The following is a 24,161-nucleotide window of genomic DNA, read 5'->3' as shown; positions in this document are numbered from 1 at the left end:
TTTTTTTTTTTTTTTTTTTTTTTTTTTTTTTTTTTTTTTTTTTTTTTTTTTTTTTTAATTACTATTCATTACCATTCTGCTGTCCAGAGAGCAAGCCTTCGTAGTTTGGTTGTTTTGTTCAACCTTTATTTGTCTTTCAGTTTTCTTCATGGTGATATAATCTGCAATGATGTTGCCAACAATCTCATCAAACACCACTTTGCGAGCTGCTTTCATTATTCCAGAATGCAGTTGGGATGAAACTTCTTCAGAAGTTTCAGATATAAATTTCAATAAAGGGCTACTCTCATTGGCTTTGAGATCAGATGAGAAGTGAGGGGGAGGTATCTCAGCTTTCCATGCATTCACCGCAGAAAATAATGTGAAGGGTCTAAATTTGCTTTCAATATGGTATATCTACATCATAAAAGATCAATGATCTACAATAAGAACAAGATTAACCAAATGCTGGACAATTGATCACACTCAGTAATACACTTCAAACAAAGGCAGACAACAAGATTGATCAAATAACCGAACAACTCGTTATATTCAAATATGCATTCAAACAACTGGTTATATTCAAACATGTTTAGGTAGCTACATTTAAAATATGTATCTTATTTTCTTATAGTTTATTTTCAATGGCTTCTTTTTTAGAATAAAAAGTTGGTTTTCCCTCTAAAAGCACAGGCTGCTGGATACTGTTTTCACAAGCAACACAATTTTAGTTCTTGAAAACAATTTTGCAGACAGAAGCAAAACACAGTTCCGTTAGCTCTCTTGACCAAGTTACTTAGCTCAAATACGGAATTCATACAAACAATTAAGCACTTAGGACTATCTCATGAGCATAGAAACAGATAAACGCTGTCACTTTTTTTTCCAACATCAGAAAATCCTAAGCTTTGGAACAACAGAAAACGCTGGTTATTATGAACAAATGCAAGTTTCATGAGTGTTGTCTGTCAAAAGATATAACATTGTACAGTTCCTTTGTAGCCATAACTTCAGAGGGAGGCAAAAATGATTACACTAATGTTAAATGCAATCGAAGTGTATTATGGATACTGTATTTTTTTATAGGGAACAAAAGGAAAATATTCCAAAAGAGAACAAGAATAGCCCAAGGGCTGGGGGTAGAGGTCAACCCCAAAAATAGAGAACTACACTAAAAGAGCCTTCCAATCACTAATAATCATCAAGAGGATGTAGTTACAAAAGAACTTGTAGTGAAGGATAATGTAGTAAAGGTAATCCTTGAGTATTTAGATTGGAAGGAACCAAAGAGTTCTAAAAGGAAAAAGTTATAGATAGGTTCAATAAGTTGCATTTCACATAAGGGGGAAAAATTAAAATAAAATAACCTCTTTGGTGCTCTTACAGGTCATTTTCCTAATTACTCTTTATATGTAATTAACTTTAGTTGGGAGCCCTTTTTGCCAGGTTGTTGGTTTTACTGGAATTGTGTTTTTAAACCTTTCATGAAATGGTGTAGAAGCTGTTGGAGGTTCTCTTCTTTTTTTTTTTTTTCTCTCTCTCACAAAAAGTCTTGAAATCGTTTAACTTGATTAGTGCTTCACTCCATTTATCAATGAAATTTTTTTTGCAATCAAACTGTTGGCGTGGAGTCCACGACTAAAGAGAAACAATAGGATTTGTAATACTAAAAGTAAAACATAGGGAAAATATGACACATTTGGCTTGGTTCCAATGTCAGTTATAATGTTCCCCAAACAAAGCTTTCTACAATTATACTGATTCTATAAGTAATCTAATATGTTAGGTTTTCATTTTTATTGTATCTTGGGGGAGGGGGGTTGGTTAAAAAACATGATCAGCAAATCCAATGAAGTTATCGAAAATGGGTATCAAACTGAAGTCTAGCATTGTACATCACTTACACAATTCATCAACGCCCAAAGGAAATTGGAGATGGGAATGGATTTCTAGCATTGTACTACTTTTTTCGTTTCTGGATTTTTTAATATAATTAGACTATAGACTCTAAACTGAGATGTAAAAAGATTTGCACTGTAGCCAAAATATGAGAAGAGATCCCTTTCAAAAGTGGATGGATGATGGCATCAAAATCTACAACAAATGTTTCAAAGATTTATGCAAAGTCGCTAAGCACAAGGGGCACCATTTCGATCTCCAGCTTACCATAACTGAGTCCTTCAAGTATCCATGCTGATGCCAAGAATATAATTGTAGAAGCGAATAGGGTCCATGTTTCCTCCCTGTATGATCCTCAATCAACCAACATGATCTCTCAACTGACTGGAAAAAATTAAAAAGTTTAGAGAAGAGGTACAATAGTTTTTTAGGACTTCTGAAAGCAAAGATGTATAACTTTTTGTAGTCAACAAGCAAGGATAGCCTACCGATGAATGATTTGAAGTACTAAAGCAAAAAACTTCAGAATTTGAAGCCTGTTTACAGCCACCATTTTCATATCCAAGACTTAGAGGGCCAGATTGTAACTCATGACAAAGAGTCTGTGAATTCGCATACTCCACCAAGCCCTCTTGCCTATGCATAGCTAAATCATTTTTACAAGGAACAGAATGAGCCCCATTAGTACCCATGTTGGAGTTGTCCACACTCAAATAAGCAAAACCAGTTGCAACATGATCAGGAAACTGCTTAAAGTACTTGAGTGGCACAGGATTGGTCAAAGCTCCATTTAAAACAGGATATACAAGAAGCTCATCTGGCAAGAAACCAGTAGATAAACCTTCATGAAGCTGTTCTTGAATATAAGGGCCACACATTTGACCTTGTTCATTAACATACATCCAACCACTTACACAAGTAGCCAAAGAATACCCAGAGAAACCCTTATCTTGGAATGAGGAGCCGTCTGAACTGCAACATTCTGGAAGATCAGGGCTAGTTCCGTTTAACTGACAGCTCATATCTACTGATGAATATGAACCATTTTTTTCATCAATATCAATGGAACATGAAGATATGCAAGCAATATCCCTGCACCTGAGTTTTTGTTAAAACAAAGGAGTGAGAAAATGAGAAAATGTTGGACATGTGTAAGAAATGAGGATTGAAAAATGTTCTACAAGAATATACAAAGCATACTATTATCACACGTGCTGATCGTTGAGATAGCATGTCTAACATGCAGATCTGTCAAAGCCAAAGCACCTTACTCTGGGAGAGAGACAACAGGGAACCACCCCAGCACTGTGTAAGATGCATGCCACATTGAAGAGGGCAAAATTTTATTCTCTATGTTGGTTATTCCATTAATTGTCTGTGGTTATAATACCATTGTTTTCTAACAGTCATCTCCAAATAGTTTATGCAGCCATCTATCTTATTACTACACCATTGGGCGTACCCTCACATACAAAGTTTACTTGGAAACATGTTTATGATTCAAAATATTGTTGGTATATTGATTAAAGAGACAGAACAGTGATGATTTCGAAGTTTTACGAGGGCATTGTTACTGGACAAATTTATTACAAGTCACCATCTCCATTCAAACTCTAACCACTTCAACTGCTGCCCGTCATTTTTATGAAATTAGTTAACTAGTTTTAGTTGGAGATTGGTTTTTTTATGAAGTTATTAGTTCAGAAGAATTTCTTTTAATACTTTGTTGGTTTCAAAATCACTAAGCCACCTGCACAAATAGAGAAGAATAATTCCTCGTAGCTAGGAACTACAAAAGTACGGATACTTTGTTAAGGGAATATAGTTTCATTTTGTAAACCTTGGAGCTTAAATGCTATGCTGCATTAATAATCATAGTAATAAACACCATCTCCTGTTGAAACCCGCAATTCCCTCCTAGAACTTCTCATCCTAACAGTTCAATATTGCTCAACATATAGCAGATGTCCTGCCTCAAACTTCATTGATGTAGCTCCAACTAGAGTTACTATAGGTAGGCAGATTCGTCCAAAAAAAATGTTCAACATAGGCTCCAAAAAAGTCGCTACAACATATATATATTCCCACAGATATGAGGGCTTCTTGTATTTGTCTTAGAAAGTTCTATATTATTTTTCTCCAGCCAAACCACTCACACACAGAAACTCTTACAGGGTTAAATAAAAATAAATAAATAAATAAAAAGACCATCTTTCCTTTCAAAGGTAGATCCACAAAGGAGAGACATCGAGCTGTTTTTTACCAATAGCAAAGTCCAGCTGAACGAGAAATTTTTAAACAGCCCCAAAAAAATCTCAAAATGAGCATTAAAGAAATAAATGCCTAGCAATCTTCATCTACTTTGTGCAGAGGAGCGTGAAGATTCCTTCCTTGTATTTTCACCACCTGTACTTCTACCTCAAGTAAGTCCACAAGAAAAGTTTTTGAAAAGGGCTTCTCTAAAAAGGGTTGCAAAGGCATTGATTAACTTGTCAAGAAAGGAACAAGTGGCGGAATGTCTTTGAAAAGATCTGATCTAAAAAGAAATTTTTTTTAAAAGGAAGTTGCAGGTGAAAGAAGTAAGGTTAATTTTCCATCTTTACCATCCTTCCATTGCCAAAGACAAATATTCTGACACCTGTATATTGTTTTCTATTCCTCAATCTCCTTTTAAATTTCCATGAAAGTTGAAATTCCAGACCATACTATATCCCCTTCCCCTCCCCTCCCCTCACAAACATCTACTCCCAAAAGCACAATGTACCTTCTGCCTTAACGGACACAGCTTACTTACCCACCCAATTTATAGTCAACTTAATAACCTTGAGGGAGAAAAGTGGTAGACCAAATCAAGAAAATAAAGATTTTAGGAGGAGAAGAGAAGAAGACAAAGACTCCATTTATGTTTGCACTGTTTCGGGAGACTAGAACCTGATATCATGATACTTCTTCACATAGGATACTTTGACTGGAAGTCTCTTCAACGTCACTTGGTGGACCTTCATAGTTTACTACTTTTTTTTTATGAGAAACCAATCTTCCATCAAAAGATGAAGTATACTCAGTAAGATCTGGGGAAGGAGAATATGATCCTTATTTTCTTACCCAGGCTTATTGATGATTCAGATTACTTTCCCATGACCCTTCTATATTTTTCATGTACTGAAATTACAGACTCCTTATCCCAACCCCACAACAACAAAGAGGAAAGAAGATGAAGTAGAAATAGAGCAAGGTTGGAAATTAGATTTCCAACCCAAATAGATCATGTCGTGAAGATCATCCAACCCAATCCTGTAAAAAATCTGTTTACCCAAAGAAAGCTACACCATATATGAAAATCCATGATATGGACCTAACCTTGCACTTGCAGGTATGTTCAAGACTCCACAAAAATTTATCGTGCCTTCACATGCCTTGAGCTATACATAAACATAAACGTGTGTCTACATAAATGTTGAAGAGAAAGGGGTGAGATAAAACTTATAGATTACCTGCAGAATGAGCGTCCATCTCTGCTAAGCTGTGAAGATACGGGGAAACAATCATATTTACACTCACAGCTTAATGTATCTGGATCTAGATGTTGAATCTCTGTCACTTTATGCCTTTCTCGTGAAAATAAGGAATCATCATACTCATGGAGAAGTCCTGTGGAGGAAACCATGTCCAAAGAATATACAGGGTAGAAACCTGAATTTGACTAAAAATGAAAAGTCTGCAATGGAAATAAAATAGAAATAATGCATCATTAGATAAAACTAAACCCTAATGAATAGTTAAAGGAAAACAAACTTGTGATATAAAGCATGTGGATGAAGTTCATAAAATAAAGAAGCCAAGATAGGAAGTAAGATGAATGCAAGGGAGTAATTTCTCGCATGAAGGCTTAAAATACAAAGCAGCTTTTATGCTTCCCAGAACAAGTAGAAAGCATGCGACATGATAGGGATTGGAAAGCCAATATACCCTCAAACGCCATCCTCACTCCCAGAATTTATCTTTAGAACTCAAAGAACACAGCTGAAAACTTATAGAACAGATCCTATTCAAGTAAGGGTGTTCACCCCCTAGTCCCATTACTTATCTCCAGAACAGACCTCAGAATCCAAAATGTATGTTCTATATTGGATTCATATGTATGGTAAAGATATTTGAAATCATAGATAGCAACTTAAAACAACTTGACCAAGTTGAACTTCACCAAAAGAGGATGGTAAGGCTTTTCAACACAGTTTTGAAGAGCGTATAATCTAGGAAATGGGAGAGCATTTAGGGCAGAGGGGGACGAACAGGTTTATTAGGATTATCCTCCAATCCGCCACCTGATGTTAATTAGTGAAGCATTCCCGCGGATATTCGTGCCATCCTAAAAGCACCTTCTCAGTACAGAATGCCACAGACACCACCTGAAGTCCATCCCGCAAAACACAGACATCAAACGCCCTAATGCGAGCTGCTCAAGCGACTAAAATCTATAGGGAGTTTTTCTATGATTCCAAGATGAGCGTAAAGATTCAATCGTTTCAGCCACGAACAAGAAAAGAAGCCGCATCAGGCGGAGATCTGTCTTAATCTTCAAGAATTCGTCGAAACCAGCAGTGACTAACTACTACTACTACTACTCCCAAATGAATGATGGAATCGAGGTTGAGGTAGAGGAATACCTGTGGGTGGACGACGAGCATGGAGCCTAGGGCAGAGGGTAGAAGTCGATTCTTCCCCGTCTCTCTATCGACCAATGGATCCTCCACAACCCAAACCCAACGCGATAATATTTATGGCTGCTGACCTGCGTTTGTAGCTTTCCGCTTTCTTGACGCGATTTTATTTGTGATTCGGTTCCATTTTGGACCGATCTGCCCGAACCGTTCGGCTCTGTCGAGTGTGTTTTTTTTTGGGTCGGACCGGACCGAACCGAACCGAACCGAACCGAAGAGTGTTCAAATGACCTGTTAACTCAACCAACCTTCACGGTCCAACACAAACCATAAAAATTGATTGGGTTAAATTTTTGTCGTGGAATTCGTTTCCAATTGAATTTTTTGAAAACTAAAAATTTGGGTCCGTGCGTGGATTTACTTACCTAATCAACCTGAAAATATAATTACAATCGAACGTTGTTTTACCCTACTTAAAAAAAGATGAAAATTCATAATATTTGACGTTTGTAACTAACGTTAATAATACATTATAACCGATAAATGTTTAGTATTTGAGATTTTAAAATAAGCATATCTTTTTAAATAATTAAAAAAAAAAACGGTTGAATTGGGTAAATTTAGAATTGGTCTATAAGATTTTTTTTTTAGATCCGACTCAATCCAACCTAACCAAACTTTAAACAGTAGAGGGACCTACATCTACAACAGAATAATAAAAAATATACTTTAATTACACGGTGACGAAAATATCCTTCACCAAAATTTACATAATTTNACCGATCTGCCCGAACCGTTCGGCTCTGTCGAGTGTGTTTTTTGGGTCGGACCGGACCGAACCGAACCGAACCGAAGAGCGTTCAAATGACCTGTTAACCCAACCAACCTTGACCGTCCAACACAAACCATAAAAATCATTGTGGAATTCGTTTCCAATTGAATTTTTTGAAAACTAAAAATTTGGGTCAGTGAGTGGATTTACTTACCTAATCAATCTGAAAATATAATTACAATCCAACGTTGTTTTACCCTACTTAAAAAAAGATGAAAATTCATAATATTTGACGTTTGTAACTAACGTTAATAATACATTATAACCGATAAATGTTTAGTATTTGAGATTTTAAAATAAGCATATCTTTTTAAATAATTAAAAAAAAAAACGGTTGAATTGGGTAAATTTAGAATTGGTCTATAAATTTTTTTTTAGATTCGACTCAATTCAACCTAACCAAACTTTAAATAGTAGAAGGGACCTACATCTACAGAGTAATAAAAAATATACTTTAATTACACCGCGACCAAAATATCCTTTACCAAAATTTACATAATTTTCCAACTAAAAATTAATATTTTCATTATGTCATACAAAATTCAACCAAATAGAAGAAAAAATTTAAAATATATATATATATATATATAAGCTAGTTGGTTCTCTAGCCAAAGATTCATCTAAGTTCTATCAACATTAGGAGTGTACATTCAACCCAACAACCCAATAACTCGAATCAATCCAACCCGAACAATAAAATTTGGGTTGAGTTGGATTAGCATTTTGAGTAAGGTTGAGTTCATTTTTCTGAACCTAAATTGAATCGGTTCGGTTTTGGGTTCGTGGGACAAAATCCTCGAGTTGACCCAAGCGACCCGAGCAAAATAAAAGTATATAAACTATATTAAGAATCCTTTAGTATTAATGGGTTTGCTAGAGTTGTACTTTGGCCGGTCTAGTGAGACCCACGCCCGAGTTCGATTTCAGGTATTTAGTTTTACGATAATATTGAACTATGTTAATATGTTAAAATTTTCTCTCCTTGTTTTTTTTATTGAATTTGTTTTTTTTTTTAATAAATAATTATAGATTAATTTGTGTTTCTTTGTCAACTTTTAATATATTTTATCTAGAATCCGAATAATTATAAATTATGGATTAATAAAACTTAAAAAAAAAAATCACAACCCAGCCCATAGAGAATTGGGTTGGGGTGGGTTGTGAAAATTATTGGGTTGGGTTGGGTTACCAATCCAACCAACTCGAACTTTTGGATTGAGTCAAAAAAATCCCTCAACCCAACCCAACCCGGACCATGTACACCCCTATCCAACGCAACCTTTGAGCTTACGTGCCCAATGGAACGTTAGCGAACTAAGATTGGTCGACCCATGGCTCGATCTAGCTCTAGTCGGCTTCCCTTTTGGACCTTTTCTTTTTAATTCTTTGCTAGTCTCATTGGGTTTTGTTGTGTCTGATTTTACCTACAACAGAAACCCTATTCTCAACTTGGGACTCATGATTCGACTTTTTATTATTCTAAGCGGGATGTTTGTTCCGCCTTAGAGCTTGATCCATGTGTTTTGGTCGTGCACAACCTTTACCGAACTAGCTTGGGTGCATTTTGATTCAACTTATGATGGTTTAACTCGAATTTTGGGTTTGTCAAAATAACTAACTAGGGCTATTGGGTTCGCCTTAGATGTTGGATTTTGCAAGCATAAGTAATGTGGCCCATTCGACTTACTATGTTCATAGGCTTGAAATTGTGAATTATATCTTTTATTACTTGGAAAACGTCGATAACACTCAGTTAGAGTAGAGCATTGGTGAGTCAAGTTAGGTCGGGTTAAGACATTTTTAGACCTGACCCAATTGTTTACGTTATCTATGTTTCAACCCAAACAACTCTTAACTCAACCTAACCATATATTTTTTTTTTGAGTGGGGTTGGTTAAGGTCGTTTATTCAAATTTTTGTTCAATTCAATTTAAATATATATTTTAAAAATTACCTTCCGGAATATATATAATCAAAAAATAATTTTGAAATAAAATAAATATTTGTATATATAATTGTATTATAATAAAAATTGTATTTTTTAATAAAATTTTCATGTATTTAAACTCAACCCAATCTAAATAAGTTCGTAACCCAATTCAAGCTGTACGGGTTGACTTAAGGCTAATTATTTTTATTAAGAATTTATATAGTTTTAATGTGCATCAGTTGTAAAAGGACCCCCGATGCCCCCAAGGATACGACAATATATAGAGTCAAAAGGAAAATTTTAGCTAAAGTTTGGCTAACATGAAAAATGTGCCTAAAGATGCGACCGTAATGGACGTTATCGACAAAATTTTCAAATTATCACGAATTTGACCGATTTCAAAATTTGGCAGGGTTTTAAGCTGAATGTTATGTTTTATGAAAGTTTAAATGAAGTATTTCCGCATTCATGTTTATGATAGGTATACAGCAGTGACCTTAAATTAAGTAAAAAAATTCGGATCGTTACAAAAACATTCTAAGATAATTATCTAGAAACATAACTTTATTTTTCCACGATATATACAAAATCTTTAAAATCATAAAAGTTAATTACTTTTAACTCACGATTATAAGTATCAAAAAAGGAAGTTTACGGGCGCAATCATGTTGTATTTTGCTTGAACCATATAAAACACGAGAGAGTGAGAAGCAGACACACATTGACATAAATATTTGACAAGCTTAGCCTAGTCGAGCAATTTACTACTCCTAGGGTTTGAAGCAGATTCGGTTTCTCATTTGCACATTAATATCATTCCCTTCAAATTTGATATGCTTTTGAACAGTACGGTTGTATTAAATGATACATAAGTGTGTGGTTTATAGGTACGTATACAATAAATACCTAAAACACGACGAGCATTAACTCTACTATTTCATCGTGCACCCAAATGCCCTTGCCCTTAATTAAAGAGGTTGAGTATTAAAAGTACCCAATAAATAAACTTTCTCCCTCCCGTGCTCGCCCATCCTGAGGTTAGATATGCACATATATATAACAACGTGCAAGTGTCATTGTGGAATCTAAAATATGTTTCAAAACTCAAGTCATTTAGCTTGTGAGAAAAATTCGTCCCGTAAACAAGGACACCCAACATAGGACCCTACTCGGTTTCAGAAACACTGGCCATCCAACTTATGACCAAAAATCGATATGCAAGTCATTTAACCGACCATAATGATACAATCATCTATTCACTGATGTGTGTAACGACCACAAAAGTCTTATTTTCAAAAATGCTACATGCACAATCATCAAATAATCACGTACGACATAAAATAAATAAATACATAAATATTTAACTTATTTCTAAGGTTATACGCTCGTAAACCCTAAAATTACTTACCTTAATGAAATTAGAAGTAATTCCTAAAAAATATCATAAATCAATACTAGCAAAGTAATTCTAGTAGATAAATCGGAAATCAAGCTTAACCAACCTCAAGAATCAAACCTACCTGAAACTAGGGGTGTACATGGTCCGGGTTGGGTCGGGTTGGGTTGGTTGGGGGATTTTTTTGACCCAACCCAAAATTTTTCACAACCCAACCCAACCCAACCCTCTATTTTCGGGTTAGGTTCGGGTTGGGTTGTCAATTTTGGGTTGGGTCGGGTTGGGGGATTTTTTTGACCCAACCCAAAAGTTCGGGTTGGTTGGATTGGTAACCCAACCCAACCCTCTATTTTCGGGTTAGGTTCGGGTTGGGTTGTCAATTTTTTTTTTAAAGTTTTATTTATCCACAATCTATAATTAATTCGGATACAATCTTAGATAAAATATATTAAAAGTTCTCAAACAAACACAAATCAATCTATTCTAATCTTAGTACCACTCTGGCATACCCATTAATATGAAAGAGAATCTTCCTAATACTGATATATATTTTATTTTTCTCGGGTCAACTCGAGCGTTTTGCCCATGAATCCGAAACCGAACCGATTCAGTTCGGGTTAAGAAAAATGAATCCAACCCTACCCGAAATGCTAATCTAACCCAACGAACCCTTATAGTTTGGGTTGGGTTTGTCCGGGTTATCGGGTTACCGGGTTGAATGTGGTAAATTTACCAAAGATGAAAATGATTGTACACCCCTACCTGAAACAGAACTGATCCAACCGTACCAAACAACAATAGTTTGTGGAACCTTATTGTGCAATCTTTGAGAGTCATGACGCAAACCTAGCAACTGCACGACACCTCGGCTGCAAGGAGACCTATTGATGGCAAAAATTGTGACTACCCAAGAGTTAGATTTGCAAGAAAAAAGTTGGAGAGCGATTATATTAATCTTGCAATAGTTAAAACAAGAGTAAGGGGATGAATCGTTAGCTGAAAACTATGGTTGAAGATTGAAGGAGAAAGATCAATGGCGCTAGGAAGTGGGACGACAACAAACAAAAACGATTATCGACTCGAAAAATAAAGCGCTAAGAACGAAGGCGCTTGATAACCTAACACCGATAAATCTACACACGAGAAAGGTGGTTAGAAGCAAAAAATGGTGTAGCGAGAGACCGAGCCAAGAACGAGAACAACTTCTCATCACACTAAATCTAAGTTTTATAAACAGCCATAGGTAAATTGTGATTATGGTCACGTGAATTAAATTTTACCAATTTTGTTAATACACTTTTAAAAAAATAAAAATATATATCTTTAAAACTTTTTAAAAAATTAAAAAATAATCTTACCGTGGACGGAACTTTAATATCATATTTAAAAAATATTTATAAATTTGAAAAAGTAATATTAATATTCTTAAATTTTTTTAAAGAAGAATTTAAAAAATTATTATGGGTGGTACCGTTAAAATTTATGAAATAGATAGTTTTCCGAAATTTTAATTAATTATATATATATATATAAAAATAAAAGTTGAATGGTATTTTAAATAAAAATATTAATAATTTCTATTCCATAAGAATATTTTTTAAATACTTAAAAAATAAATAAATTTAAGTGTATTATTGAAAAAAGTATGTAACATAATATTATAATTTATATTTATGACCTATTTCTAACTTCTTTTAAAAATTTATATTAATTATTATTATTTAAATGTTCGAGGTATTTTTGAAATGCAGTTAATTAATAATATTTTTTAACTTTGAAATCTTAAAAAGATTTATACCAAACAACGCATTAATGGTTTTTATCCGAAACTAATGATAAAGATTAAAATATTAAAAAAAAAAATTAAAAAAATATTATTTAAACTTTGTGAAACTAAGAGTAAAGTGTAGAGATGAGAAACCTACTAGACATAAACTCGACTCATTAGACAAAAAATCGAAAAATGTAAAAAAAAATAATTATCAAACTTCGCTAAAATTGAAAGTTAATTGTCCCATTCAACAGTTTTTTAAGTTCAAGAACATATATAAACACGAACGTAAAAATTCGGAGATTGAACCTGTAATTTATCTCGAGAATATTTTCGAAATAATTCTACGTTATAAAAAGCTATGGAGAGAGAGAAAAGATAGCAACCTCACATCTCCAAACTGCCAAAAAAATTTCCCATATAATAACCAAACACCCACATGGTTTTTTGTTTTATATTTGTCATTTTCTATATATATATATATATATATATATATCCCTTTATTGCCTTTATTCTTTTAATTAAAATTTTATAAAATTAGGAACTCGCCTTTTATCGAGTATTTTTTAATTATATTTTTTTCCTTTCGATAAAGTTACAAAAATTTAATGATTATGTCTCGAACCTTAAATATTTTTGGTTCTTTGATGTAATGATTGAACTAAATAGTTTTTATCTCGTGCGTTCAGATAATAAATTGATCGGACAAAATGAAGGTGGGCTGAAAAAAATAATATTATTTTAAAATGTAATTTTGTTCGCCCACGTTATCAGGTTTCTTATCTCGTGCATTCTATCAAATTCTTTGGTCCACTCACTTCTCTTGTTATCTAATTGTCTACTTTCTTGTCTTGTCTCGTACCGTAAAGAATATTAGTATTTAGTTCAATGAGTATGTCTAGTTAACATTTCGATTATTATAACGACAATAAAAACTTAGCGTAATAAAGTAAAAATTCAGAAATCACCCGAGTAGAAAATAAATAAAATCTAAGCCAAATGTCTTAGTAGTCAATGTAACACAAAAACAAAGTACAAATGGAGCCAAGACACTGGAGATGAAATTGGGCTCAGACCTAGATAAGTCAAGGGTTGACCAGGAATTAGGGTTTCGTTCAATTAAACCTAAGAACTTCGGGAGAGATGGGTTCAGGCCAAAACCCAAAAGGGAGCCTCGATTCAAGGCTGAGGTCAATTTCACAACTTCATGATGATTATAGGAACTGTTAGACGAACACGACTCTCCACAATGGTATGATATTGTCCACTTTGAGCATAAGCTCTCACGGGTTTGCTTTAGGCTTCCTAAAAGGCCTCACCCAATAGAGAGAGTATTATTTGGTTAAAAACCCATGATCATTCCCTAAATTAGCCGATGTGGGACCTTCATCATCCAACAGTAACAACCTAAATGAGTTCGATCTCAAGAGAAAGATCAGAAATTATAGTTCAAAACCTTAAGATACCCACACTTACGGTTTATTTACACGTCAACGATCATTTAGAATTAAAGTATCGAACTGTCGAGAGGTTAATTAAAATAAATAAATAAATAAGTAGGTTAGCTAATAATTATAATTAGTGGAATGTTAAAATAACTAAAAAAGAAGCAAATAATAGTGGAATGTCAAGGCTTAAAAAGGCAAAGATTCTGCGAACAGAAAAAAGGAAGGAAATATAAAACTATATATATATTTTTTATTTTTTATTTTTTATTTTTGGCAGTCAATAATAGAAAGGGAAAATGATATGGATAAGAGTGGTCCCCACAAAGATGCTCTCTTTCCATCTTTTTTCATGTGGGCCCAATCTCATTGACCTAATCATATAGCACCCTGATAAAATAATATTATTTTAAAATGTAATTTTGTTCGCCCACGTTATCAGGTTTCTTATCTCGTGCATTCTATCAAATTCTTTGGTCCACTCACTTCTCTTGTTATCTAATTGTCTACTTTCTTGTCTTGTCTCGTACCGTAAAGAATATTAGTATTTAGTTCAATGAGTATGTCTAGTTAACATTTCGATTATTATAACGACAATAAAAACTTAGCGTAATAAAGTAAAAATTCAGAAATCACCCGAGTAGAAAATAAATAAAATCTAAGCCAAATGTCTTAGTAGTCAATGTAACACAAAAACAAAGTACAAATGGAGCCAAGACACTGGAGATGAAATTGGGCTCAGACCTAGATAAGTCAAGGGTTGACCAGGAATTAGGGTTTCGTTCAATTAAACCTAAGAACTTCGGGAGAGATGGGTTCAGGCCAAAACCCAAAAGGGAGCCTCGATTCAAGGCTGAGGTCAATTTCACAACTTCATGATGATTATAGGAACTGTTAGACGAACACGACTCTCCACAATGGTATGATATTGTCCACTTTGAGCATAAGCTCTCACGGGTTTGCTTTAGGCTTCCTAAAAGGCCTCACCCAATAGAGAGAGTATTATTTGGTTAAAAACCCATGATCATTCCCTAAATTAGCCGATGTGGGACCTTCATCATCCAACAGTAACAACCTAAATGAGTTCGATCTCAAGAGAAAGATCAGAAATTATAGTTCAAAACCTTAAGATACCCACACTTACGGTTTATTTACACGTCAACGATCATTTAGAATTAAAGTATCGAACTGTCGAGAGGTTAATTAAAATAAATAAATAAATAAGTAGGTTAGCTAATAATTATAATTAGTGGAATGTTAAAATAACTAAAAAAGAAGCAAATAATAGTGGAATGTCAAGGCTTAAAAAGGCAAAGATTCTGCGAACAGAAAAAAGGAAGGAAATATAAAACTATATATATATTTTTTATTTTTTATTTTTTATTTTTGACAGTCAATAATAGAAATGGAAAATGATATGGATAAGAGTGGTCCCCACAAAGATGCTCTCTTTCCATCTTTTTTCGTGTGGGCCCAATCTCATTGACCTAATCATATAGCACCCTGAAATGATTGCCATCACCATCAAATCATGTTGAACGTATTACATCAGACGGCTGAGATTTGCTGGACATTGTTTGGTGTGCCATGAATAATGTACCTAATGATTTCTTACTTTCTTTCTTTGGGTAAAAGTTATTTTTACCGTTGGATGAATTTTTTACTAAAAGTAAAAATAGAGTTGGCTCCACAACTTCGATTATTATTATTATTTTTTTTTTTACCATAACAACTCAAAAATATTTTGTAAACAAAAATTAAAATATTTAATGTTTGTAATTGATATTAGTAATATATTGTGACGTGTAAATATTTGATATTTAAATTTTATGAGATTTTAGTTATTAATGTAACATGTAATTTGTAATTTGGATAAGTATAATTTTTTTAAAAATTATTAAAAAAAGTAACTCGACAACCCAACTCAATCCAACTCGTGGGTTGGGTGAGTTGGATTGGACTATAAACTCTATTATAATTACTCGAGTCATTAACTCAATCAACTCAAAATTTTAGGTTACTCTGAAAAAAAAATTATAACTCAACCCGACCCGACTCATGTACACCTCTAAAAAAAACAATAATTTGAATGATGAAAACAACGGTCATTTTAGAAAAGAAGATATCAATCGATTAAGAATTTTACAAAATTGTAGGCATGAATGATTAGCAAAACCTTGACACACCAAATTCTACATGTAATATTCGTATATACGACTGTTGTGAATGAAAAGAAACATCGTAAAATTATGTCAGATATAGTTAATATATAATATATCATTATTACATCATTCACATAGTACATCACATATTATATATATATATATAGATAAAAGTGAAGCATTTAATTTATATTATAGTCTCAAATATATATTTCCAATCATCCTTTACCATTAAATATATTTATTTTATATTTATAAATTAAGATGTTCAATCCTAATATATAAAATAAATTTATTTTAAAAGTTATTTATATAAAAAATATTAAATAATACAGATATATCTCAGATGTCTAATATCTATTGTAGGGTAGTTTTCCACTCGATTTTCCTACATTATTGACGGCCTATTTTTGTCTCAGTAAAATCTTATAATGACATGTTCGGGTCATTTTCTCCATTATTTTGAAAAAGCGAGCCATCGGTTCAGGTACAAGATGGTATCATTACCATTTAGACAATTAGACGTTCAACCAGTAATCACAAACCGAACTAGAATTTAATGTAATCAACTCAATCCCGAGTATCGAGCGAAGGGGATTGGGGTAGACCGATGATTTTGTCATTATTATAATCTATGGGTATTGGGTAAGATTTAAATACATTGTATTGTAAGTAATGAATGGTCAAACTTAGTTTTGGAATCTAAAACCACCCAAATTCAGATGTGTAAGATTTGAGTTTCACGTGAGTGGCAGTTTTTTTTTAATTAATTATTTTATTTTATTTATTGGCAGTTCATCATCCTTCACATGCAAATAATATCCAATACATTTTCAACTAATTTTTATTTTTATAGTGTCAAAATTATATAATTATTTTCACTTATATATTTAAAAAAAAAAAAAGAATCAAAACGTTGCCACACGGCACCGTGTGGTCGGGCCATTGAGCTCTTACAAATACTTGTTGGATGATGGAAGTCCCACATCGGCTAATTTAGGGAATGGTCATGGGTTTATAAGTGAGGAATACTAACTCCATTGGTACGAGACCTTTTGGGAAACCTCAAAGCTAAGTCATGAGAGCTTACATTCAAAGTGGACAGTATCATACCCTTGTGGAGAGTCGTGTTCATCTAACAATACTAACAAAAGGTTAGCAACTCAGCTCGTGCTCAAGTATTACTCTCGTGCACGAACCTCACCCGAATGGATTGCTGGGGTGTGATCTACTAAGGGTAGGCTCGGGTTGAATTGGTTAGATTGGAGAATTTTTTGTGACTAATTTTGGTTGAATTGATGACCCGAGCAAATCGAATAGAGTTTAGTAGAGAGAGGTTAAATGGGTAAAAAAAATTATAATGTTTGGTCATTAAACAAAATTATTTTCTATTTTTCCGATTTGTTTTTAAGTACGAAAAAAAAAATTAAAAATTAAAAATTAAAATTCATTGCCAGCAAAGGAAATTCCCTTATTTACCCCTACCCGCTAATACAGCTCGCCTTAATTACCGACAAACAGCGCCTTTGCTCTGCCGCTAAATTTTCCCTCTCGCCGGAATCCGAAGCTTTCCGGCCGCCGTTTATTATGTTGCTGTTGAGTTAGCTGAGTTTGTTCTTGTCTTTCTGTTAATGGCAATGTCGTCTCTGTCTAAGCGTTCGTCTCTCAGTCCGCCTCAGCCGGCCGGAGCGGCGAATCACGATCTCAAGCAACGAGTTATTGCCTGTCTGAACAAGCTTGAGGATCGCGATACTCTTGCTATGGCGGCGAATGAGTTGGAATCCATTGCTAGGGCTCTTACTTGTGAGTCATTCTCGCTGTTTCTCTCTTGCATTCATAATACTGATGCGTCGTCGAAATCGCCGGTGAGGAAGCAGTGTGTGTACCTTCTCGGTCTTCTTTCTCAGTCTCATGGAGATGCGTTGTCTCCTTTTGTATCGAAGATGATTTCCACTGTTGTTCGTCGCCTCCGTGATTCGGATTCTACAATCCGATCTGCTTGCATTGACGCTACGGCTTTAATGTCGTCGCAAATTACGAAGCCGCCATTCTCGGTTTTTCTCAAGCCGTTGATGGAGACGCTCACACTCGAGCAGGATCTCAATTCGCAGATTGGTTCCGCTCTGTGTCTAGCGGCTGCGGTTGAGGCTGCACCTGACCCGGATGTGTCGCAGCTGCGGAAGAATTTGCCTAGGTTAGGGAAATTGGCGAAGAACGAGGGGTTTAAGGCGAAGGCTGCGTTGCTTGTGCTGATTGGGAGTATTATTGCTGTTGGAGGTGCGATGAATCGGAGCGTAATGGACTGGCTGGTGCCGTGCATTGTTGAATTCTTGAGTAATGACGATTGGGCTGTGAGGAAGGCTGCCGCAGAAACTCTCGGGAGAATGGCCGTCGCTGAAAGGGAGTTAGCGGCCGAATATAGAACATTGTGCATCAGTTCTTTGGATAGTCGGAGATTTGATAAGGTAACATGTTATTCATTTCTGGACGCTTGGAAAATCAGGGATAAGAATTGGAGACTTAAATGTTAAAATTGAAACTTAATTGCACGATTATGCGTCAATTCTTTACCTGTTTCTGCTTGAACAACTTTATATTACAGATCAAGGTCGTTCGGGAGACAATGAACCAAACTTTGGAGTTATGGAAAGATATTCCTGACGCTTCCGGAGACGTTTCAACTGGTAATTTCTTCTGCCATAGCATTAGTTTGATTATCAATCTGATAAATGGCGATTGAATCTCAATTTTGAATTGTTCATTGTTCATACATATTCATCTTTGAAAGAATGATGAGAATTGGATGCTTTATGTCTTTAATTAAAAGACGTGAAAGGAAGAACTAGTTCATCTGGTTCAAAAGATCTTTGATTTAGTTCTGTAAGCTCAAAGTGATAAAGTTGTCCAATTCGATGGTTAATGGTCCCAATTCGTCTTTGAGTTGTTTGAGCTGAATTTGCTTTAATCAAATATCACGTTTTCATGTTTTGTTCTGTTCTTCCATGGGCCAGATAATGGCAATGGTGGATGCTTTTCTCCCACTTCCACATGCCACCCTGAACATAGTTTAAGAACACCATTGAAGAAAACAGTCCCCACTAGCAGGTCCTCTCCATTGGAGGTATCACGTGTGACTAATAATAAGAAGATGAGTCCAAAGGACACAGATAAGAATTCAAGTACACCCACATCTAAGTTGGAACGCCAGAAATCTTCCAATTGGAGTGTTGAAATTACAGTATCAAACTCCCCCTCTTCAAAACTTGGTTCTAAGAACAATGCTGCTGCTGGGGGTGGTTCTGGAAACATAGATTTCGAAGAAAATGGTACAAGCAGAAATTCCCTTTTCAATGCTAAACGAGTTCTTTATAATAACGTGCATGATGAGAAAGTTAACAAGTCGAGCAATTTGAGATCTGGGTCTCGCGTTGTTCCATTTGAGGAGTATGAGAATATTCAGGAGCATGAGAATAGAGGTTCGGATGTTACTGTTGGCAGCTCAAGTGAAGAAACTTTTGGAAGCCACAAAGATTTTGACAATATCTCCCTGGTTCGTGACCAACTTCGGCAGATTGAGAACCAACAATCTAGCCTTCTAAACCTTCTGCAGGTATGCATCTTTTTTGGCCCCTGTTTCTTAACTTTTCATCTTTAAAGTTCCACATACACAATGACATGACTGACTTGTCCGCAAGAGTTTAGCATAATTACCATTATTATGACCATGAATGCCTCAACTACACTTTTGTTTTAATCTATGCTTCCTCTATATCGAATTTCATTTTGAATTACAAATCTTCTTCTCTCAAAAGAGACTGAAAGCCTGGCATTTAATCATTCTAAGTTGGTCGGACTTCTCAACTAAATGTCTTTATTGAAGGTCATATTGTCGGTCACATTTGGTGAGTTACAGGTCATGTTTGGCGGTGGTGGTGGTGGTTGGGGGGACATATTTTGTTTACTGTCTGGGTTTAAGTTTTATGAGTATTCTTAGACTTTGAATTACCGTAAATGTAAAAGGCATCGATGTTAATTTCACTCAACAATGCAGGGAAACGTGTGTTGCTTATGTTTTGCCAATATTTTCTTGATGATAAACAAACCGTTCTGATTTGAAATTATCCTTTTTCAAATGAATCTAGAGCTTTATTGGGAGTTCTCAGAGTGGGATGAATTCATTGGAGCAACGAGTACATGGGCTCGAGATGGCATTAGATGAAATATCTCACGACTTGGGTTTGTCGAGCGGAAGGGTACTGAATAGTGGTTTTGCTGAGAACTCATGTTGCAAGCTGCCAGGTGCAGAGTTCTTAAGTTCCAAGTTCTGGAGGAGAGCAGAAGGACGGTATCCTAGCTCAAAGTTCTGTTCTATGGCACATGCCACATCGCCTAATGATCTGCATCATACATTTGATAGAGGCTTCGTTCAAGAATCAATTAAGCAGAACAGCCAAAGATTCCGGACACACACTAAGGGAGGATTAGTTATGAATCCGCTGGCTGACGTTGAGAATGATCTTAGAGAGAACTTGGGACAGTATCCAAAAAGATTACTGAAGACTGTAATCCAAGAGGATGACAGTGTGCCTATTTACAAATAGCTGCAAACCTCGTCTGCAGGTAGTTAAATATCTGGATTCTTTGCAATTGTCGAAAGTTCAATTTTTGATCTCCAAATATAGTCTGTTTTGTGCATATTTGTATGCATGCCCCGGTTAAGAATCACGACTCTCCACAATAGTATAATATTGTCCACATTTAGTATAAGCTCTCATGACTTTGTTTTGGGATTCTCCAAAAGGCCTCATTCCAATAGAGATGTATTCCTTACTTTTTACTTATAAACGAGGGTGGTACTCCCTCTCAACAATTCTCAACAATCCTCCTCTCGAACAAAGTACACCATAGAGCCTCCCTTGAGGCCTATGGAGCCCTCAAACAGCCTCTCCCTTAATCGAGGCTCGACTCCTTCTTTGAAGCCCTCGAAAAAATGACACCCTTTGTCCAACATTTGAGTCACTTTTGACTACACCTTTGAGGCTCACAACTTCTTTGTTTAACATTTGAGAATTCTATTGGCATGACTAAGTTAAGGATATGGCTATGATACCATGTTAGAAATCACGACACTCCACATTGGTATGATATTGTCCACTCCCAAAAGTCTTCATACCAACGTGGGACTCCCATGATCATTTCCTTACTTAGCCGCCAACGTGGGACTCCTTCCCAACAATCCTCAAATGGTGTCTATTTAAATCCCATTTCCTAAAACATCATGAACTTGCTTTCCATCTTTTATCGTTTCTAACGGAAGAATGTGTATGTATTTGAACTCGAATTTAACCGTTGATTTGTGAAATAAACTGCAGATTCTGAACTAAAATTACCCGTTTCTGAAGGCTTTCCTCAATCAGGGTGGTCCTGGAAAGGCGAAAGCGATGAATGACAGAGTTATTATGGACGGATCTTGCGAAGTATGACTTCTCAGACATGGCATTAACCTCAAGGTTGAAAGAAGGTCTTTTGGGGCTATTTATGAGCATACATGCATGCTTCACGAAGGTCCTTTTCGATTACAATGGGTGATTGCCAGAGCCTGTCTTCTTTGCCACGTGAAACTGACAGAAACAGTAAGATCCTTCTTACTATTTACTCCGTCTTTTGTTTTTAATCTGAGGCTGCTTCTTGTCACTTCTCTGTCTCACTCCTGGAAAAAAGAGCTAATGGTTTTGTTTGTATTAACATAAAATCAAGCATACCTCTGTTTTAGGTTGTTGAATTACTAGCCCAAGCCAAAGAATTATGAGTCAAAAATACCAAAAGGGGAAGAATTTGGACAGCCTAGAACCAAAAGTAGGCCAGACCATCTACCACCCACACCCATATAATTAATGGCCGGCCATGCACCATTGCTGAAAAGTTTGACATTATAATCCCTTTTCACATTATCAAATGGAGGATGCCTAGAACCAATATATGACTATTTTTCTTTTTGTAATTTATGCTAATATTTATTTCATGTGTGAACAAGTATATGTGTTGAACGATTTGAATAAGTGAGGAAAAAAAAAGCTGTGTATTACATGTTTCTTCCAAATTCTTGTGAACAGTCAATGTTATTCATTTGAGTCTTGTGATTGTGTATAATTTTAATTATCTTTGTGAATTGTGAGTGCCCACGAGGTTTCCTACAAAATAGGTTTACAGGTTGCCTTATCTGTGGAAGATGACATTCAACCATCCTAATATGCTGTAAGGCATACTTTAAGATTCGCTTTAGGTCGGTGGAATATTTAAATTTTAAGTCGGGTAAAATTAGTTTTAGATAAATATCTAATGTGTTCTTCGAGTGGAGAAGTCATTTTTGGTATCAAGATGTTCAAGGCCCTACTCATAGGATTTCAAGCTATCTCATTTGTTTTTAAGCCTTATTTATATGGATTACAAGATTGTATCACGCATATATGATTTGGAAGAAGGTTTCCTTATTATCAATTATATTCACTTACCTTTATGTAACACAACTCAATACTTACAATAAAAAGAACTTCTCTCCACAATTCAACTTATACTCTATGTACTTGTAATGACTATAGATTTCTACTTGCTTAGAGATGCTATCGTCGTCATCATCTATATTTATATGTGAAAATAAAAATTTAAAACTTCATCTTAAAACACTGTCATGAACTTACGTATTTGAAAACATTTTTTAAATGACACAACGAAGTCGTGAATGAATAAATAAACGTTAAAATTAAAAACAACATAGGGGTGGCCTCCAGTTCGGACAAAATTGGATGTGTAGTACTTCCCTTTTGATCCACACGTGCGAATGTGGTTCCCTTGATCGGCGAATATGGTTTCCTAGGCAGTTCGCACCGCNGGTAAATATCTAATGTGTTCTTCGAGTGGAGAAGTCATTTTTGGTATCAAAACCTAGGTTGTTTAAGGCCCTACTCATAGGATTTCAAGCTATCTCATTTGTTTTTAAGCCTTATTTATATGGATTACAAGATTGTATCACGCATATATGATTTGGAAGAAGGTTTCCTTATTATCAATTATATTCACTTACCTTTATGTAACACAACTCAATACTTACAATAAAAAGAACTTCTCTCCACAATTCAACTTATACTCTATGTACTTGTAATGACTATAGATTTCTACTTGCTTAGAGATGCTATCGTCGTCATCATCTATATTTATATGTGAAAATAAAAATTTAAAACTTCATCTTAAAACACTGTCATGAACTTACGTATTTGAAAACATTTTTTAAATGACACAACGAAGTCGTGAATGAATAAATAAACGTTAAAATTAAAAACAACATAGGGGTGGCCTCCAGTTCGGACAAAATTGGATGTGTAGTACTTCCCTTTTGATCCACACGTGCGAATGTGGTTCCCTTGATCGGCGAATATGGTTTCCTAGGCAGTTCGCACCGCCATGGACCCATCATACTTCCATCGGTCCACACGTGCGAGTGTTGTTTCCTAGGCTTTCCTAGGCAATTCGCACCCCTGGATCTCGAATATGAGATCAAGGTTGGTAAAAACTTTTTGAAATAAAGGATATAGAAAAAATTTAGTGGTACTCTACTCAAGTCTTCTATTGAGACTTGAATAGAATTTTTGTCAAAATATTTAGTAAATTTGGAGTTGTGTTATTATGCACCATAAATACATTTAAGGTCAAATTATATATAAAATCACACGTCTCCATTAAATCATTTGTAGCTATTACAAACACTACATTTATAGTGTTACCAAAGATAAACATCAAGCTAATAAATGAACCGATCCATCAACCAGATGATTAGACACAAATATAGTTTAATTGAGTCAAAGCATGTCATTGCGTCGAGGGGTTGGTCGAAAGATACATACCATACAAGCAGCAGAATCTTGAATCAAGCAGGGTCAAAAAGACACATTCCTCGGTGTCGTAAATTATCGTTGAAATTCCGAAAAACATTCTCTAGAGACACGCCAGAGAAGAAGTACAAAAGTTTGAATCCAAATAATAACATTGAAGATTCCAACAATAAATTTGAAATGGAAGAAGGCCGTGACAA

General features: G+C 35.0%; 2 protein-coding genes across 10 annotated transcripts in view; one reads left to right on the top strand and one right to left on the bottom strand.

Moving 5' to 3' along the window:
• LOC111805267 (histone-lysine N-methyltransferase ATXR7) overlaps positions 1 to 6,661 on the bottom strand; it is an 18,025-nt gene extending 11,364 nt beyond the window's left edge. For 4 of the 6 annotated variants that reach the window (XR_002816641.1, XR_002816642.1, XM_023690249.1 and 1 more), the window contains exons 1-5: positions 6,546 to 6,661; positions 5,373 to 5,596; positions 2,367 to 2,976; positions 2,146 to 2,262; positions 73 to 396 (exon numbers count right to left, since the gene is read on the bottom strand). Coding sequence is in view for 2 of the 6 variants with exons in the window: in XM_023690249.1 (XP_023546017.1) it covers positions 73 to 396; positions 2,146 to 2,262; positions 2,367 to 2,976; positions 5,373 to 5,545 (1,224 nt within the window). In the remaining 4 variants the exon portion in view is untranslated. The remainder of the gene's footprint in view (positions 1 to 72; positions 397 to 2,145; positions 2,263 to 2,366; positions 2,977 to 5,372; positions 5,597 to 6,545) is intronic. The other 2 variants (XR_002816643.1, XR_002816644.1) reach the window with 2 other exon arrangements.
• Positions 6,662 to 17,571: 10,910 nt separating this feature from the next.
• On the top strand, positions 17,572 to 22,244 carry LOC111805273 (TORTIFOLIA1-like protein 4). Of its 4 annotated transcripts, XR_002816646.1 has the most exons (6): positions 17,572 to 18,540; positions 18,678 to 18,759; positions 19,087 to 19,685; positions 20,218 to 20,695; positions 21,448 to 21,708; positions 21,849 to 22,244. XR_002816646.1 is itself a non-coding variant. In XM_023690265.1 (5 exons), the coding sequence occupies exons 1-4, from the start codon at positions 17,707 to 17,709 to the stop codon at positions 20,674 to 20,676; spliced, it is 1,974 nt and encodes a 657-aa protein (XP_023546033.1). In that variant the 5' UTR covers positions 17,572 to 17,706; the 3' UTR covers positions 20,677 to 20,695; positions 21,493 to 22,244. The 4 variants fall into 4 exon arrangements, 3 of the variants coding, with proteins under 3 accessions (XP_023546033.1, XP_023546032.1, XP_023546031.1); XM_023690265.1 differs by having other exon boundaries at positions 21,493 to 22,244; XM_023690264.1 differs by having other exon boundaries at positions 21,478 to 22,244.
• The last annotated feature ends 1,917 nt before the right edge of the window (positions 22,245 to 24,161 follow it).

This window comes from Cucurbita pepo, chromosome LG11, assembly GCF_002806865.2.
Source record: "Cucurbita pepo subsp. pepo cultivar mu-cu-16 chromosome LG11, ASM280686v2, whole genome shotgun sequence".
Lineage (NCBI taxonomy): Eukaryota > Viridiplantae > Streptophyta > Magnoliopsida > Cucurbitales > Cucurbitaceae > Cucurbita > Cucurbita pepo.
This window is presented reverse-complemented; position numbering and strand designations above follow the sequence as displayed.